Here is a 19,610-nt window from a genome sequence, read left to right as displayed (position 1 = left end):
ACTAGAGAATAATACAAGATAATAAATACATTCCAATTCCTTGTACATTTGAAACCTTTGAGAAATTTTCCCATCATTCATATATTCTTTTTATTCTAGCATCATTTATTTCATTAATGTAAAAGCTTTTTATGTAATTCAAGTGGCATTTTAAAAAATGATTTTTTATGTTGTAGTTACAAATTCACTTCCTATGTACATCTATAAATATATATATATATAATTCTCTACTTTTTAATAATGTTATTTTTTAGCTCAATCAATTCAGAATAAAAACTGACATTTATATGGCACTTTAAAACTTTCATATGTTCACATATTGAGCCTCTCAACAACCCTGTGAGGTTAAGTTGATATTATTATTCCCATTTTACAGATGAGAAAACTGAAGCTCAGAGCCAGGAATGTATAATAAATTATCACTCTCTTGATCAATAAGCTCCACCAACTTCCTATTGCCCCTAATGTCTTCCTGGTTTTTGTTATTTAAAAATTTTGTTCTTGTTTGTTTTCCTTTGTTTTGTTTTGTTTTGTTTGGGGGGGAGGCTAGCATGAACCCCTTTATTAATAAGAGTCTGCTGCTACAATGAGACATTTCATTATCATTCCTATTGTGCCAATTCCTATATGTATTTTTAAAAAATTCTTCATTCAGTGATCTTATGTTCAATCTCATACATACTAGCTTGAATCTCATACATACTAGCCTTCTTTTATCTCTTTTAGTTTGGTTTAACACTTCAGAAATTCTTCTAGTATATTTACTCTCTCATCTGAAAGTATAGTTGTAAGGCTGTCATTTTTTCTGATCACAGATTTTCCTTCATATTCTTTAATCTTAAAGCCTTTATTGATCTTAATACATTTATTGGTTGTGGGGGGTCTCTTTCTTGCTTATTCAGTTCTTCAGATTTTTGTTTGTTTTCCTGTAAGATTTTGTTTTCCCCTCTTTTATTGTTCCTTTATGCTTTTTAACATATTTGTCATGGGATCTACTTAGACGTTACTCCACTATTTTGTTGAAAGTCTCAACATCATTTTTGAATGTGTGCATGAAGCTTCCTCTAGGAGTCAGTTTTTCTATGGAATGTTAAGAGAAAAGAACACTCTCATCGCATAAAAGATAGTGAGGATTATGTCTAATCAAAATTAAATGGGTATTAAATAAATGGCAGAACAGAGATTAGAATATAAGTCTCCTAACTTCCAGTGTGTTCTTTCCTTCTTGGACATAAAGCTTTTTGTTTCTCCAGACCAGTGTAATACACTCTCCTGAGCTAAAGACCACCCTAGCACACTGTTTTCCATATTAGAGTGGGAAGGAAGAGCTAAATCTAACATTATCATTATCATCTATCATGCCTTTCCTGGACCTCTTAAAAAGATAATACCTACCAGAAGCCTTGATAGCACGGACAGCTGCAGAGTGACCCAGCTCCAGAGAGTGGATAAAAATTTCTGTTGTTTTCTCCCCACTGATGAAGGTCAACTATGGAAAAGAATATTTGTGATGACAGGGAGCCAAAAGATACTGTTTACATACTGTCCTCCCTTCTTCTAAGTCCTTTTGCTCTGAGGTATGTCAAAGAAGAGGCGGCCATGGAAAAGAAGCTAATTACTACCAATTTTAAATTTAATGTATTTAAATTTATTCTGGTTCCCCAAGAACCCAGTTTCTCTTTATAGACTTCAGAATATTAGAGACAGAAGGGACAGAATTGGATAGAGTACTGGGTCTAGAGTCAAGAAGATGTGTGTTCAAAGCCATATTCAGATATCTACTAGCTGTGTGATCCTGGACAATTCACTTAATCTCTGCCTCAATTTCCTCAACTATAAAATAGCTCTTACTTTACAGGGTTATTGTGAGGATCAGATGAGATAATATTTGTAAAGTACCTGGGCATAATTGCTTGGTAAGAACTTAAATGTTTGTTCCCTTCTCCTTTCCCTTTTTCTACTACTTCTTCATTCAGAGAATTTTAACTATACAATTTGTTTGATCAAATATCCCCAAAAGAAATGGTGCTAATGGCAATTTGAAAACCAGAAAAGAGGAGGGAAACTCTCCCTTCTAGCCTATGTCTATACCTCTGTCTGATAGACTTGCAGCAGAATTGGTCTTGTGGCAAAACGGCAGTAATAAAGCAGCATATCTGCCAGGATGGGCAACTGCTCCTGAGCACTCTCCAGTGGCCCAGCCTCCGGCTTCAAAGTCTGCTGCAAAGAGAAATCCAAGAAAAAAATAACATTGGCATGAATAGTGTGAAACAGGTAACTTTAAAGGCAGGGATGTTAGAGCTATGTTCTTTCACTTCTTTCCACTATTCTTCTAAGGCAAGGGTAGACAGGGATAAAACATAGCTTCCAAATATCAGTTCCTGAGGTCATAAAATAAGGGTGGAGAAGAAAGATTATGGAAGTTGCTTAGGACACTAGAGAATGAAAATGATAAGGCTGGAGCATCCTCAGTCATAGCTCCTGAACATAGTAGGACTTAGAATTTCCTTAATTACTTAATTACTATATCATTATTCCTTTCCACTTAATTAAACAGACAGAACTAAGGCTAGGGAAAGTAGGTAGTCACCTAAGGCATAGTGCACACAATAGGGTATATAGCATAGGGTATTAAAATGTTTATTAAATGAATGGGGTTTTTTTGAGTAACAAAAGCGCACTGTATTGTCTGTAGGCATTTATTTAGTGAAAAGTCGAGTTGTGAATGTTAAAGTGAATTCCTCAGAATGGAGAAGACCATATAGGGAAGAGATGCCAGTTTCAAACTTTGCCTAAGATAGACAAATGCCTTGTCCCAGATTTAAAGGGATAAGGACTAGAACTGTGGTTTCATTGATCTAGAGAACTCCTGGATGAGGAAAAACTACTTCTTTAGCAATGAATTTGGCACCTTCTTTACAACTTATAATCTTAGGAGGGTTACCTGGAGAGGTTGCCTAGTTCTCACAGCCAGTATGTCAGAGGTCTTCCTGGCTTCAAAATCAGCTCTCTATGCATACTTCCTCCAGGCCTGAGAAGTGTTTTTAGGACCTCAGCCCAAGTAAGGCAAGGGAATCCCCAAATTTAGATCTTGAGGCAAGATCCTTCTTCTTGCTCCCCTATTTCTCTGACCTGCCTACCTGGCACAAGACATCAGTGGGCAGGTGCATCAAACCCAGCACATTGCGTTCATACCAGGGATCCAGCATTCCAAGGTAATAGGAAATATCATTGGTGCTGTCCTCCAAGGACAGGGGAATGTCCTGTAATGGGAATAGATAGGAGGCATATAGGCGTGAGGCTCAAGATTTCTAATCCAAGGGCATTAGAATCAACATTCAAGACTCAACTAAAGGGAATCATTCCAACAAGATGAACTAGATAACTAAGTCTAAAGCCCAAATGTTTTGTTTTTCTTTCTTTTGAGTTTCTACTATGGCTTCTAAAAATTACTTTTTATTATAATGGTGTTAGAAACTGGTAAGCAGCATGGAAACTACAGATGAGCAAATTATAACTTGAGTTAACTGGGGCACTGAGAATTTATATGACATATGCATGAACACATTATTAGACTATGACAAAGGTTTTCCTGACCTTCAAAAGCCAGCTCTCTATCCACAGTGTCTCTCATTATTATTATTACACTGTCTCTCATTATTATTATTAATATTTGCATGAGCAATAACCTCTTACATATCCATTCTGTTTTAAGGTTTACGTTCATTTTCTTCACAACAAATCTGCCAGATCTCTTGCACAATTCTTTTAACTTTTCATATTTATACTTGTCTCCAATTAGATTTTAAACTCGTGCATGGCAAGGAAAGTGTCTTATTTCTTTATATATCCTATAGCACCTACTAGCAATGTCTTACACATAGTAAGACCTCAGTAAACATTAGTTACTGAATTGATAACCTCAAAAATGCACAATTCAGAAAAGTTTCTCTCTCCTTTCCACACATCTCCATCCTTGTTCTTCTCTCTCCCTATCTTACTTCTTTTTGATGTGGAGACATCTTTTGGTTAATGTTAGCAGGTAGCACTATATGTAGGCATATTGTCCAGTTTTCTTTCTAAATACTCAGCACATACCATTGGAGCAAGATGCTTTAGGGAATCTGTGGACATGAGGTGTGACTGGTTTGGATGACCAGGAGAAGTACTAGATATAGACTGATAACTTCGTTTTACTGGGATATAGAAGAACTGGAGCTTGAAGTACCGTGTCAGGAGTGGGCAGCTGCTTTCCAACTTCCTGGTATAAGGATAAGACAAATGATAAAATGAACATATGGTATCCTCCCTCATCCTCATTTTCTTTGATCCTCTGGTTCTCTATCTATGTGTCCTACGCACCATACCTGGAGACAGCCCAGGATGTTTAAATGCATTTAAGTGGACAAGAACATCATGCTGACTTGCCTTCCCAACTAGAAATAATCCCTTCCTCCCAGCTCCTCTGTCTCTTGGTTAAGGGACAATCACAAAGGGTCCGAATGGGTAAGAAAGTGATGTTCGTTCTCCCATTCCTCACCGGAGATTGCTGTAAGCACGGGCAACCTTTCCTGAGATTCGGTCTGAGCCAAAGACCACAACACGTAATGTGGAGGCCTTGGAATCCTCATTACCACTAAGGAAAGGCCTCCGATGTTGATAATGGGTAGCAGTAGGGTGGAGCAAGCTAGAAAGCTGGCTCTCCAGCACGTGCTGGGGAAGGGAGTGAGAACGTTGGGCACAGGAAGAGGGTGGAGAAGGCATGTTCAAGGGGCTGCACAGACTCCCTGTCCGTCGAAGAGGAAGTGTGGCTGAACCAGTCCCTTTCACTGGACTCTGGGAGTCTCTCCGAAGCACCATATGGCTCTTGCTCTTTAAGAGTTTATAGAATCTATTAAACTTTCTCCTAGGTCTTTGGAGTTCTTGTTCCTCTTGGCCTTCTTTTCGTGGCCCATCAGGGGAACTTTCATCACTGTCTTCCATGTAGCCACTGTCCATGCAATCTGAGAGGCCTGAGACAAAAGAGCTTAACAGGTGATTTGAGAAGCCAGGAACAGATGCTTGGAGTGAGCCTGTTGATCTGGTCAAGTGTCTGAATGCCATAGAAGTGGTAGAGAGTAGAGAATCCCGCTTAGCAAAGGATCCATCTGCCTCAAAGTCTTCTTCCTCTTCCTCATCCTCAAGGGTCCCTGGCTGGAACAACTCTCTTTCCTTAAGCAGAATCTCCTTTAGAATGTCTATAGAGAAGCAAGGAATATATTCCATAAGTATACTTCAAATACTAGTCAAATCCTAGCCCCAAACTCAACACTGCCAGGGTAACACCTCCTATTCAGGAAAGAGAACATTAACCTGCTCCCATTCTCTGATTATATGGTGAGACGTGCCCTTCTCATGACTTTTCACCATCACATATTTCTCTCTTCCTTCCCTTGTGTCTCAGAGGAAAAGGTATCCCAAATCTTAGCCAACCTAGTCTCCCTTTCTGTGGTCTTTGAACCAGTAATCACACTTTCTCTTTCATGCATCTTTTAATTTCTCCTCTCCTCCTCAGGCCCTCCCATAAACAATCAATATATAAAATGCCTTGTCATTGTTAGCAGTTATTGACTTATTTAGCCAGTTACCTTCCCTCCTACCTTTCATGAACAAACTTTTTAATAATTACCAACATCTATATGGTGCTTTAAATTTTGCAAAATACTTTGCTTACCAAAGTCAAAGAAGCAGGCAATGTGAAAATTACTATTCCATTTTGAAGATAAACTGACTTACAAAATGACTTGCCTAAGATCATATATATCTAGTCAATGACAGAGCTAGGATTTAGACTTAGGCCTTCCTGATACCAAGTCCAGCACTGTTTCCACTGTCCTATGCTGTCTCTTGACAAAGTTGTTTGTTTTTAAAAAAGGAAAAATGTGTTTATTTGTAAAACCTTCCCTTCTCATTTCACTTTCCCTTGTAACTTGGCATTTTTCTCCCACACAGGATAATGCCTCACACATAAATTATTATTAAATGCTTGCTGATTAAACAACTGCCACAATTCTATTAAAAAGACTCTATAAAAGTTCTCTAATATCCTAATTGCCTATTACCCCAACCCCATCTCTTGGTATTCTCATACTTTGACTTTTGAGGCATAAAGTTCCCTTGGCTTTTATCCTACCTGTCTATTACTTCTCTATATGAGCCATCCTTTTCTTGCACCCTTAAGATAGTTTCTCAAGGTTGTATCCTCAGTTTTCTCTCTACAATCAAATGTACTAAAACCTGTAAAAGCACCTGGCAAACATCAAAGTGCTATATAAAATGTTAGTTATTACTTTCCTAGTCTTATTTATTTCCTAGTCTAGGTATAGAAGTGGAAGAGACTTAAGAGGTTTAATCCCTTCATATTGCAAATGAATAACTGAAGCATAGAGTGCCTCAATATGACTTGTGTATCATGTATGTGAAATGTGTGAAATTATTTGAAATGCTTTACTTGCCAAAATTTTAAATGGTAGTAAATGACAGTGACTATTTGAATCAAGATTTTCTGACCATATTGTCTCTTGTTTGATCATCTCTATTCAGATAATTCCAAATAATTACAAGCCATTGTACAAATAATTAATTATTAAATTTACCCACTAGAGGACTTTCTTTTCAGAAACTCAGAAAGCTTTTTACTTTTTTTCCAGCCCTTTTCAGAGATATCCAGAATAAGTATGAACAAAGATAAATCCCTCCAGATTATTTCATAGGAAGAGGCAAGACAGAGATGTGTTTCAGGTAACATCATCTTTTAGTAAGAGGGTTGAAATCAGAGCATAAGGCTATCAACCTCTAAAACTAACCCAAACACTAGTGATTCCCCTAGCATGCTGCTGATTTTAAGGGCTTTTGTGTTTCATTGCAATGAGCCTCATAGCTCTGAGAATTAATGGGAGAGTGAGAGAGCTACAGATTCCAGAATAATGGATAGTTGTTATAGAAGCCAGGAAAGAGCTGAATCCAAAACAGAAGTGGGAGGGAAACAGCAGATAAAATTTCTTTAGCATAAGCTAGAAATATGCCACACATATTCCTTACCAAAACTGTCCTGATTCCAACTACATGTGTAACACCTGGCTACTGGAATGGGGATGGTATACAGCTTACAGGGTTGAGGTGTCTCTGCAGAAATAAGAAGAAAACAATTTCAGAGCTGGAAGAAGATAATCCTAGAGATCATCTAAATCTAAACTCCTTATTTTCCAGAAGACAGTAAAGCTAGAAACAAGAAACATTATTCATTTATTAAATGAAAGAGCCAGGACAGTTATTACAAAAATAATTCCTACTGTAACTAATTTTTTTTGGTATCATACTCCTGCTAAGATAGTATTTTGTTTTGTTGTGTTTTTCTCATCTAGGCCCAAGATTTCAATGATGTTCCTAATATGAAAACTCCTTTTACTAATGCAAATCAATAGCTAGCCTGTAACTTGCAATTTTGGACGACTAGCTAGGGCACTATGTATCCAGGGTTACACTGATAGAAACACTATAGGACTTGGACAAAAGTCATTCCTGTCTCTTATGCCATACTGGTTCTTTTTGGAGAATCAATTACATTTCATCCTAGCCTTCTTTCACTGGTCATCCCACCCTCCACCCCACCCTAGTCATTGGAGTCAGTTGCTAGCACCCCTACCCTTTTCTGCTCATATGGGCCTTTCTAGCAAAAGATATTAACTTCCCCAATGACCTTCTTTTTATGTAAAGATCCCACTAGGCCTCTACTGCATGAACCACTACTACAGGAACAATTAATACCTCATCCTCTAAACCAGTGGTCCTCAAACTTTTTAAATAAGGGGCCAGTTCTCTGTCTCTCAGACTGTTGGAGGGCCAGACTATAGTAAAAACAAAAACTCACACTCTGTCTCCGTCCCTCAGCCCATTTGCCATAACCCGGAGAGCCGCATAAATGTCCTCAGCAGCCGCATCTGGGCCACGGGCCAGTTTGAGAACCCCTGCCTAAACTCTTATAGCACCTGTGGTATTTATTATATAGTGTCTTGCATTGTTAGTTAACTTTTGAGTTTCATCTATGTTCCCCCATGAAAGACCTCTTCTGATTTTTCATCATATTCTAGAGGTCCTCCAAGGCTCTTGTCAAAGGCATAGTCTGTCAGACTTTTATTTACATCAAGCTGGAAAGGATTTGATTATGGCTCAACCACAGAATGTTTGCTATATACCAGCTTCACTAACTATAGAGAGGCTCATCAGTAATAGTTTTGAAACTAAGTGATGAATTATTTGGCTACAGCAACTTATAGATAAAAATAAAAAATTGCCTCAATTTTGTGTGGTCCTTTTAGCTTCTACAGGGACTGTGGTGGGGTGGTGGAAAAAAGGCTAGCCCACACACAAACATAAATGGGTGACTTTTTCCCAAAGAAAAATGATTGATATATTGGAGGGGAAATGAACCACATCTATAATAGCACTCTTTTCATAAACTAATCCAGATGAAATAGAGGTGGCAGTGAAATGAAATGATGACTCAGAAATTCTTTTAGTTGAAGTAACTGAAAAAGTTGGCAGATTTGACTTAATTGCATGTCCAAGAGTAACAAAAAGCATCATTTCATGGGATATTTGTGAGGTAATCCATATCTTTTATGTGTATTCTTTCTCTCAAGATTTGGTTGGCCTGGGGGGGAGGGGGTAAGCTTCAAGCACTATCACTTCCTGGTCATCCAAGAAGATAAAAGATGCATACCCATGTAAACTTGGGAATTTCAGACTTGGTGGATGCTCTAAATCATCACAGCTTATTCTACTACCAGAAATATTTTTAAACAAAGATGAGGGAGGCCATGTTCATCTAAGCTAAATGTTATACTCTTAAGTATCTTTTCTAGACTATGTCTAAGTAAACTTCCTTTTATAATTAACTGTTAAATGATCTAGGAATGTCCCATATCATTATAATATCAGACATATAAGGAAAGTGGGGCAGATAACACTTAGCCAGATTGTAGTGAAATTTTATAAAGAACCTTACAAGATCCTCCACAAAAAAAGGTCAATGTATACTTGGGCTTCCAAGTGAAAGAACAGATAAGGTTGAAAAAACTTCATACCTATCTATCATAAATTTTTTTTCCCCAAGTACACAGGTGAGGAAGGTGGTGAGCATGACCAAAATGCATCATCATTTAGACACAAACTATCATTATGCTCATACTTAGAAACTTTCCAGCTTGGAAAAACCTGTTGTGCTTCATTGGCATATCATTTGAGAACCTTAAGTCACCTCCCCTAGAGAAGATCGTTTGTAGAAGTGTACACAGAAAGTATTCAATAAAACTTTGAAAATTTTTTCCTTTAAACCTGTAAGATGCATCTTCCTTGCCCCAAAATCTTACCTGAGATATGGGGGAAGCCAGCTCTCTCTCCTACAGCCTTCAGCTTGGCTTTCAGCCACTGTCGGGCCTCCTTAGGATCTTTGATGGCAGATGCTAGTTCCTGAGCCTCTGTAGTCTCCTCAAAGATGGCCTCCAGTTCAGACAGAGTCTTGGACTAAAATACCCCCATAAAGGAGACAAGGTCTGACAAAGTACTCATGGTCATTCCTGCCCACATTCTAGTTCTCTCTATGGGTTATTCTCAAGTCCTTCATTGCTTGATTCTTGTATTTTCAACTCACTAACCAAACAGCTTCTTCCCCAGCACCTGGGTAACTCCCTCTTTCTGGTGACCTCCTGGAAGAAGGTACATGTAGAGGAATAGGATATCTAAGTTAGAAAGGATCACCTGATTTCTCAATTGACAGGTGAGAGAATTGAGATTCAGAGAAAGAAAATATATGACTCCTTGTCATAATCTTAATTAATTAGAACAGAGACAAAAATTTAATTCTCTCAATTCCATATCCAAGGAGCCTTGCACTACACTACAATCGCTGTCTGTCTCGCTCTCACTTAAAAAATATTTCAAGCATTTTGCTTTTGTTCCTACTAAATAAAATGAACCTAATAAAGACTTTGGTCATCATCCACAGTGAAAAATTCTCATCATGAAAATCTTCATTTTCCCCACCTTTTAGTACACTCCTCCCCCTATGTTTAAGTCACATGTATGCTCTTCCTCCTTACCTCCTCTTCCCTCAAGGCCATCAAAAGGTAATAATAACTCAATTTATATATCTCTTTCACCACAATTATAAAGAATTATAATTATTTTCTTTATTAGAATATCAGGAAGTTTGGAAAGGTTGTGATTTGTCCATAACTACTTGATATGATCTGATACTGATACGGCATAAGGTGTCACATGAAAAGTTACTACTCTGAGTACACAGAGAGAATGATTATGATCCATATTCTTATATCTGCCAACAGGAATGGTTCCCCATTACTCCACATCATGATCACAGAATTATAAAGATGAAAGAACCCCAGAGATCATCTAGTTTCTCTAACCCTTTCTTTCCCCAAATAAAGAAATCCTCTCTACATTATCTCTGATCTGTTTGATCAGAGGTTTTAATTAATAGAAAATTTCTTCTCAAATTCTAAGCATATCAGGCTCTGAGATAGGGTAATATTAATATCATCTGGAAAGGCTCTTCTGCCTCCTCCAGTACTAAATATTAATGAACTGGAGTGTTTGCAATTTTCCCCATTCCCCCAAGTTCCAAGAGGATAGATTGACATTTATACCTGAAGCATGTGGTGTAGGCGGGCCAGGTCACAGCATACCCCAAAGGTGGCCTGGTAAGCATGTTGCAGCAATGTGACATAGGCATTGTGAGGAGATGGTTCTGGGAAACTCATCTTATTGGCCACAGATAAGAATTCAGTCTGTACCTCCAGGGGGTTCAAAAGTAGTACAGTGCTGGGACAAATGAGATAAAGAGTTCAAATTTTATGGGAAGAGCAGGAGGTAAGGTTCAGTCCAAGATACTCTCTTCTCCGGATGTTTGTACCTACTATTTTGCCTGCCAAAGGCATCATTAAAATAATCCAGGATACAAAATAGGATTCTAAAAATATGGACTTGCCCACCATATCCCACAAGTTAATCTGATGCAGCAGAGACCTAAGAGGTGACTCAAACTTACCCCAGGTGTGGGGGTAATGAATCCCCAGGGGACCCAGAGAGAATCATCTCTGTTGCCATAACATAGTGGTATACATATACCCCCCAAAATGGTATAAATCTCCTTTCCTCAACCAGACTTGGTTTTGAGCTTCCCAGAGTTGTAGATACATCTAAATCTTAAAGAGTCTATGAACCTATCTGCTCCCATACCTCCATTCTGAGTACTCACACAGTGGAATTTTGATGGCTTCTGATGGAAAGTCCCTGCTCTGATCTCACTAATCGCTGGTAGTTGATGCCTGCAAACAAAAGAAATTATTTAGCCCAAAAGAATTGCAAGGAAGGACATCCCTGCTCCTTTCCAAGGACTACTGAGTCAAGTCCTCCATACTCCCAGTGTATCTCAAAGCACTCTCTTATATCAGAGATGAGAGAGAAACTCCCTTAGAAGATTACTAAGAAAATGAAGGGGGGAAAAGGTAAACTTCAGGGTCAGAGAATAAAGAAAGGCAAGGAAGTCTCACACCTTGAAAATCCTCAGAAGAGGCTAAGGATCTTGTTATGCAGCCAAGAATAACTTACCCAGCAAAAATGAACATCATTTTCCAGGGAAGAAGATGGACATTTAACGAAATAAATGAATTCCATCTATTCTTGATGAAAAAGAAAAAAACAAGATCTACACAAAATGTTTGATCTTCAAATACAGAACTCAAGAGATTTCTAAAAAGGTAAAAAGAAATCTTGAGAACTATATTTCTGCCATAAAAATATGTAAAGAACACATGTATAATTTTTCCTAGAAACTAGAGGTGGAAAGGAAATTATACCATAAAAAAGGATAAAGTGGTGGTACTACATCTCATGAAGAGGCAAAGGTAACCTATTATATCTGAGAGAAAAAAAGGAGGGGGATGAACATAGTGTGTATCAATAGACATATTTGATTTATGGTGAAACTTCTTTTACTTCATTGAAAAGTGAGAGGGAAGGAGTAAACTAAGGGGAAAAAGGGGTAAAATAGGAAGAGGAACTTTAAGGTGGAGGAGGGATACTAAAAAGGGAGGGCTGTGAAAAGCAAGTGGTGTTCACAAATTTAATACTGGGTAGGGGGGTAAGAGGGAAGGAAAGGAGAAAAGCATAAGCAGAGGTTAACAGGATGGTAAGCAATATAGAATTAGTCATTCTTAAAAGCCAGAATCCTACTATATGTTGTTTACAGGAAACACACATGAAACAGTGTGATACATTCAAAATAAAAGTAAAAGGGTGGAGCAGAATCTACTATGCTTCAAGTAAAGCCAAAAAAGCAGGGGTAGTCATCCTCATCTCAGATCAAGCAAAAACAAAAGAGATAAGGAAGGGCATTATATCCTGCTAAAAGGTAGCATAGATAATGAATCAGTATCAATATTAAACATATACGCACCAAATGGTGCAGCATCTAAATTCTTAAAAGAGAAATTAAGAGAGCTGCAAAAAGAAATAGACAGCAAAACTATAATAGTGGGAGATCTCAACATTGAACTCTCAGAATTAGATAAATCAAATCACAAAATAAATAAGAAAGAAATCAAAAAGGTAAATAGAATACTAGAAAAGTTTGATATGATAGATCTTTGGGGAAAGCTAAATGGAGACAGAAAGGAGTATACTTTCTTCTCAGCAGTTCATGGAACCTATACAAAAATTGATCATATACTAGGACATAAAAACCTCAAATTCAGTAAGGCAGAAATAGTAAATGCATCCTTTTCAGACCACAGTGCAATGAAAATTACATTTAATAAAAAGCCAGGGGAAAATAGACCAAAAAATAATTGGAAACTAAATAATCTTATACTAAAGAATGATTGGGTGAAACAGCAAATCATAGACATAATTAATAACTTCACCCAAGAAAATGACAATAATGAGACATCATACCAAAATGTGTGGGATACAGCCAAAGCAGTAATAAGGGGAAGTTTTATATCGTTAGAGGCTTATTTGCATAAAATAGAGAAAGAGAAGGTCAACAAATTGGGCTTACAACTAAAAATGCTAGAAAAGGAACAAATTAAAAACCCCCAGACAAACACGAAACTTAAAATTCTAAAAATAAAAGGTGAGATTAATAAAACTGAAAGTAAAAAAAAAACCTATTGAATTAATTAATAAAACTAAGAGTTGATTCTGTGAAAAAACCAACAAAATAGATAAACCCTTAGTAAATCTGATTTAAAAAAGGAAAGAGGAAAAGCAAATTGTTAGTCTTAAAAATGAAAAGGGAAAAACTCACCACTAATGAAGAGGAAATTAGAACAATAGTTAGGAGTTACTTTGCCCAACTTTATGCTAATAAATTTGATAACCTAAGTGAAATGGATGACTACCTTCAAAAATATAGGCTGCCCAGATTAACAGAGGAGGAAGTAAATTGCTTAAGTAGTACCATTTCAGAAAAAGAAATAGAACAAGCTATTAACTAACTCCCTAAGAAAAAATCCCCAGGACCAGATGGATTTACATGTGAATTCTACCAAACATTTAAAGAACAACTAACTCCAATGCTATATAAACTATTTGAAAAAATAGGGATTGAAAGAGTCCTACCAAATTCCTTTTATGACACAGACATGGTACTGATACCTAAACCAGGTGGGCTGAAAACAGAGAAGGAAAATTATAGACCAATCTCCCTAATGAATATTGATGCTAAAATCTTAAATAAAATATTAGCAAAAAGACTACAGAAAATCATCCCCAGGATAATACATTATGACCAAGTGGGATTTATACCAGGAATACAGGGCTGGTTCAATATTGGGAAAACTATTAGCATAATCGACTATATCAATAACCAAATTAACAAAAACCATATGATCATCTCAATAGATGCAGAAAAAGCATTTGATAAAATACAACATCCATTCCTACTAAAAACACTTGAGTGTATAGGAATAAATGAACTATTCCTTAAAATAATAAGGAGCGAGCATATATTTAAAACCATCAGTAAATATCATATGTAATGGCGATAAACTGGAACCTTTCCCAGTAAGATCAGGAGTGAAACAAGGTTGTCCACTATCACCATTACTATTCAATATTGTACTAGAAACGCTAGCCTCAGCAGAAGAGCCGAGAAAGAGATTTAAGGAATTAGAGTAGGTAATGAGGAAATCAAACTATCACTCTTTGCAGATGACATGATGGTATACTTAAAGAACCCCAAAACTCTGCTAAAAAGCTATTAGAAATAATTCAGAACTTTAGCAAAGTTGCAGGATACAAAATAAATCCACATAAATCCTCAGTATTTTTATACATTACCAACATAATCCAACAGCAAGAGATACAAAGAGAAATTTCATTCAGAATAACTGTTGATAGTATAAAATATTTGGGAATATATCTACCAAAGGAAAGTCAGGAATTATATGAGCAAAATTACAAAACACTTGCCACAAAAATTAAGTCAGATTTAAATAATTGGAAAGACATTAAGTGCTCTTGGATAGGCTGAGCGAATATAATCAAGATGACAATACTCCCTAAACTAATCTATTTATTTAGTGCTATACCAATCAAACTTCCAAGAAACTATTTTAATGACCTGGAAAAAAATAACAACAAAATTCATATGGAAGAACAAAAGGTCGAGAATTTTAAGGGAATTAATGAAAAAAAAAAGTTGTCTAGCTATATCTGATCTAGAACTATATTATAAAGCAGCAGTCACCAAAACCATTTGGTATTGGCTAAGAAATAGACTAATAAGATTCAGTGGAATAGGTTAGGTTCACAGGACAAGATAGTGAATAAAAACAGCAATCTAGTGTTTGACAAACCCAAAGATCCCAACTTTTAGGATAAGAATTCATTATTTGACAAAAACTGCTGGGAAAACTGGAAATTAGTATGGCAGAAACTAGGCATGGACCCACACTTAACACCACATACCAAGATAAGATCAAAATGGGTCCATAATTTAGGCATAAAGAACGAGATCATAAATAAATTAGAGGAACATAGGATAGTTTACCTCTCAGACTTGTGGAGGAGGAAAGAATTTGTGACCAAAGGAGAACTAAAGGTCATTATTGATCACAAAATAGAAAATTTTGATTACATCAAATTAAAAAGCTTTTGTATAAACAAAACTAATGCAAACAAGATTAAAGGGAAGTAACAAATTGGGAAAACATTTTTACAGTTAAAGGTTCTGATAAAGGTCTCATCTCCAAAATATACAGAGAATTGACTCTAATTTATAAGAAATCAAGCCATTCTCCAATTGATAGTCAAAGGATATGAACAAACAATTTTCAGATGATGAAATTGAAACTATTTCCACTCATATGAAAGAGTGTTCCAAATCACTATTGATCAGAGAAATGCAAATTAAGACAACTCTGAGATACCACTACATACCTGTCAGATTAGCTAAGATGACAGGAACAAATAATGATGAATGTTGGAGGGGATGTGGAAAAACTAGGACACTGATGCATTGTTGGTGGATTCGTGAAAGAATTCAACCATTCTGGAGAGCAATCTGGAATTACACCCAAAAAGTTATAAAATTGTTTTGATCCAGCAGTGCTACTACTGGGCTTATATCCCAAGGAAATACTAAAGAAGGGAAAGGGACCTGTATGTGCCAAAATGTTTGTGGAAGCCCTTTTTGTAGTGGCTAGAAACTGGAAAATGAACGGATGCCCATCAATTGGAGAATGGTTGGATAAATTATGGCATATAAATGTTATGAAATATTATTGTTCTGTAAGAAATGACCAACAGGATGAATACAGAGAGGCTTGGAGAGACTTACATCAACTGATGCTGAGTGAAACGAGCAGAACTAGGAGATCATTATACACTTCAACAATGATACTGTATGAGGATGTATTCTGATGGAAGTGGATATCTTCAACATAGAGAGGAGCTAATCCAATTCCAATTGATCAATGATGGACAGAATCAGCTTTACCCAGAAAAGGAATACTGGAAAATGAGTGTAAACTGTTAGCATTTTTTTTCTCCCCAGATTATTTTTACCTTCCGAATCCAATTCTTCCTTTGCAACAACAACAAAATTCAGTTCTGCACATATATATATTGTACCTAGGATATAGTATAACATATTTAATATGTATGGGAATGCCTGCCATCTAGGGGAGGGAGTGGAGGGAAGGAGGGGAAAAATTTGGAACAGAAGGAAGTACAAGGGATAATGTTGTAAAAAATTACCTATGCATATATACTGTCAAAAATGTTATAATTATAAAATTAATAAAAAAAACCCTCAGAAGAGATCCTTGATGTCAAGATGGTTATGGGTACCACTCATCTTGCCCCTAACATTTAGGAGATAAATAAATCATGGAAATCTAATATTGCTATCACCCATTCAATAAATCAATCAACATCATTTATTAAGTGCTGACTCTGTGTTAGGTATTGTTTAGGCCCAAAAGATTAAAAAAAAAAAGATGAAATAGCTCTTGCCCTCCAGGAGCTTATTATTCTACTAAGGGAAGTATCAAGTAGACAGATGAGAGGGGCGAAAACATATAAAAAGTAAATACAAAATAATATTGAAGTGAGGTACAAGGTAAGAAGAAAAGAGGTAAGTGAAGAAAAAAAGGTAGTTTCTGAGATTATTTCTGAAGATAATGCCTCTGAGAAGCACAGATAAGGAAGAAATAAATTCCAAGTTATGGGGGATGTTGGTACAAATGTGTAGAATTGAGAGATGGAATTTCAGGTGTGAGAAATCCAGATTTAAACCTTAGAGTATGTGATGGGGAGTAATGAGTCTAGAAAGGCAGGACTAGAGCCAGATTATAAATGTTTTAAGAGCCAGAGGAGTTTACATTTTATATTGGAAGCAAGAGGGAGTCACTGGAGCTTTTTCAGTGAAAGATTGACATGGTCACATCTATGCTTTAAGAATACTTATTTGGAAGTTGTGATGGATTGGACAAAGAATTATATAGGGAAGCTATAGGAAGAGTCATATAAGGGTGATAAGGGCCTGGACAAGAGTTACATAAGTGGAAGAAAAGAGTGGAAAGAAAAAAAATGATGCAAGAGATGTGAAGGCAAATCAATAGCACTATATAATTGCTTGGGTATATGGGGACATGGGAAGGGTTGGAATGTGAGCTATTAAGAATGTCTGACATTGTGAACTTGGTTAAGCACAAAGATGATGGTATTTCTGGATCAAAACAGAGAAGTTAGGAAGAAATGTGGGCTTCAGTGGAAATTTATTGAATTCTGTTTGGGATGTATTGAGTTTTAGATCCTAGGGGATAGGTGATTCAATGGATACAGTCTTGAGTCTGGAGTCAGGAATACCCCAATTTCAAATCCAGATACAGACATGTACTACCTACATGTTAGTTATCCTTTGTTTACTTCAACTTGCCCAACTGTAAAATGAGAATAATGATAGCACATACCTCTTAAAATTGTTGTGAGAACCAGATGAGATGTTTATTAAGTACTCAGCACACGAGATGGCTTATGATAGCTAACATTCATAGAACCTATTATTGCATGTGTCATAAGTTGTTGCTAATACAGTGCTAGAGTTTAGCAGAGAGACTAAGGCTAGATATATAGATCTAGTAATAATCTGTACAGGAAATTATAACTAAATCCATAGGAGCTGATGAGATTACCAAGTGACAGAGTATATAAAAAGATGAGAAGAGGGTACCTTGGGGTACACTCACAGTAAGAGAGAACAATATAAATGTTGATGCAGCAAAAGAAACTGAGAAGGAACAGTTAGATGATAAATAAGAGAACCAAGAATTGAGAGAGGAAAGAATATTCAGGAGAAAAGCATGGTCAACAGTATTAAATGCTATAGAGAATGTTCAAGAAAACTAAAGATTGAGAAAAAGGCAAGAGCCTTTAGTTTTATATTAAGATTAATCATGTTAATCTTAATTATATACTAATTATTACACTCACATTATTAATTAATAATTATATTTATGATTAATTATTATATATAATCTATCAATAACATATTATATATTAATTATGTTATATATAATATAGATTATATTTTGATTATGTATGATTAATAATTAATATTAAGATTAGTTAAATATCATCAATGGTAACTTTGTAAAGAACAGTTTAAGTTGAAAAATTGAGTTCAGAAGTTATTATAAGGCGAAGTCAAGTGAATAAGAGGGAAGAAATGAAGAAAATGAACATATAAACATGCAAACACTCATATAGAAATGACACACACATACATATCATATACATATATGTATACACACATATATAAATACATACATCCATTCTGCTATGAAATTGAAGAAAGATACAGGATTATAATTTGAAAGAATGGATGGTACAACAGGTTTTTCTTTTTAAAGGAGGGGGAAGATTTGATTTTGTTTTGAAGTAGCAGGGAAGGAACTTGTAGATAAAGAGACATTAGGAATGGAGAGAGGATGGCTATGTGGACTATTAGACAGAGAAGATGGGAGGGAATTGGATCAAGAGTACAAATGAAGAGATTGGCTTTGTGAAGAAGGGCCACTACTTCATCAGAGACTGGAGTAAAAAGAAGAAAATGAGTCAATGGCATCAGGGATTTTGAGATACAAAGTAAGAAAGAAGAGGTAGTTCATGTTATTTGACTATTTTCACAGAAAAGTAGGAAATGAGGTCTTCTTGAGAAGAGAAAAGGAAGTTCCCAATAGTTACTGTCAAACAAGAAAAATAAAGAAGGTGAAACAAGTATTCTTTAATGAACACTCAGTTCATCAGCTCTCTCTGGAGGTAAACAGCATTTTTCCTCATGGAGTCTTGGATCACTGCATTAATTAGAATAGCTAAATCTTTTATATTGATCATTTTTACAATTACAACAATGCTATTACTATATACATTGTACTGGTTTGGCTCCCTTCACTTTGCCTTAGCTCATATAAGTCTACCTAGATTTTTCTGAAACCAGGCTGGTCATCATTTCTTATAGCACAAATACAATCATATAGCACAATTTGTTCAGTCATTCCCCAATTGTTGGGCATTTCATCAATTTTCAATTCTCTATCACTACAAAAAGAACTGTTATGAATATTCTTGTACATGTAAGGCGTTTTCCTTTTTTATTACATCTCTTTGGGAAACAGACTCTCTTTGGGAAACAGACCTAGTAGTGATATTGTTGGTCAAATTACTTAATTGTATTTGCTTCAATTTTCTTATCTATAAAATGAGCTGAAGAAGGAAATGGCAAACTACTTCATTATCTTTAACAAGAAAACCCCAAATGAGGTCATGAAGAGTGGGTCATGACTGAAATGGCTAAATAATAACAAATTGTATATCTAATCTATTCCACTGAACCACCACTCTATTTTTTAACCAATATCAGGTTGTTTTGATGATCATTGCTTTGATATATGGTACTGCTGGACCTTTTTATTTCCCATATTTTTTCTGTTTCACTTGATATTCTTGACCTTTTCTTCTAGATGAATTTTGCTATTATTTTT

The 19,610-nt window shown here is 36.0% G+C and overlaps 1 protein-coding gene across 6 annotated transcripts in view; it reads right to left on the bottom strand.

Annotated features, from left to right (window-relative positions):
• PIK3R5 (phosphoinositide-3-kinase regulatory subunit 5) overlaps positions 1 to 19,610 on the bottom strand; it is a 76,319-nt gene that overhangs the window by 6,549 nt on the left and 50,160 nt on the right. For 3 of the 6 annotated variants that reach the window (XM_074311944.1, XM_074311945.1, XM_074311946.1), the window contains 9 exons: positions 11,318 to 11,387; positions 10,707 to 10,881; positions 9,411 to 9,564; positions 7,081 to 7,164; positions 4,541 to 5,237; positions 4,099 to 4,261; positions 3,141 to 3,263; positions 2,092 to 2,220; positions 1,396 to 1,489 (listed from right to left, as the gene is read on the bottom strand). In XM_074311944.1, the coding sequence (XP_074168045.1) occupies positions 1,396 to 1,489; positions 2,092 to 2,220; positions 3,141 to 3,263; positions 4,099 to 4,261; positions 4,541 to 5,237; positions 7,081 to 7,164; positions 9,411 to 9,564; positions 10,707 to 10,881; positions 11,318 to 11,387 (1,689 nt within the window). Of the gene's footprint in view, positions 1 to 1,395; positions 1,490 to 2,091; positions 2,221 to 3,140; positions 3,264 to 4,098; positions 4,262 to 4,540; positions 5,238 to 7,080; positions 7,165 to 9,410; positions 9,565 to 10,706; positions 10,882 to 11,317; positions 11,388 to 15,504; positions 15,604 to 15,904; positions 16,044 to 19,610 lie in introns of those variants that run through there. The other 3 variants (XM_074311948.1, XM_074311949.1, XM_074311947.1) reach the window with 3 other exon arrangements.

Source organism: Sminthopsis crassicaudata, chromosome 4 (genome assembly GCF_048593235.1).
Source record: "Sminthopsis crassicaudata isolate SCR6 chromosome 4, ASM4859323v1, whole genome shotgun sequence".
NCBI classification, from domain to species: Eukaryota; Metazoa; Chordata; class Mammalia; order Dasyuromorphia; family Dasyuridae; genus Sminthopsis; species Sminthopsis crassicaudata.
This window is presented reverse-complemented; position numbering and strand designations above follow the sequence as displayed.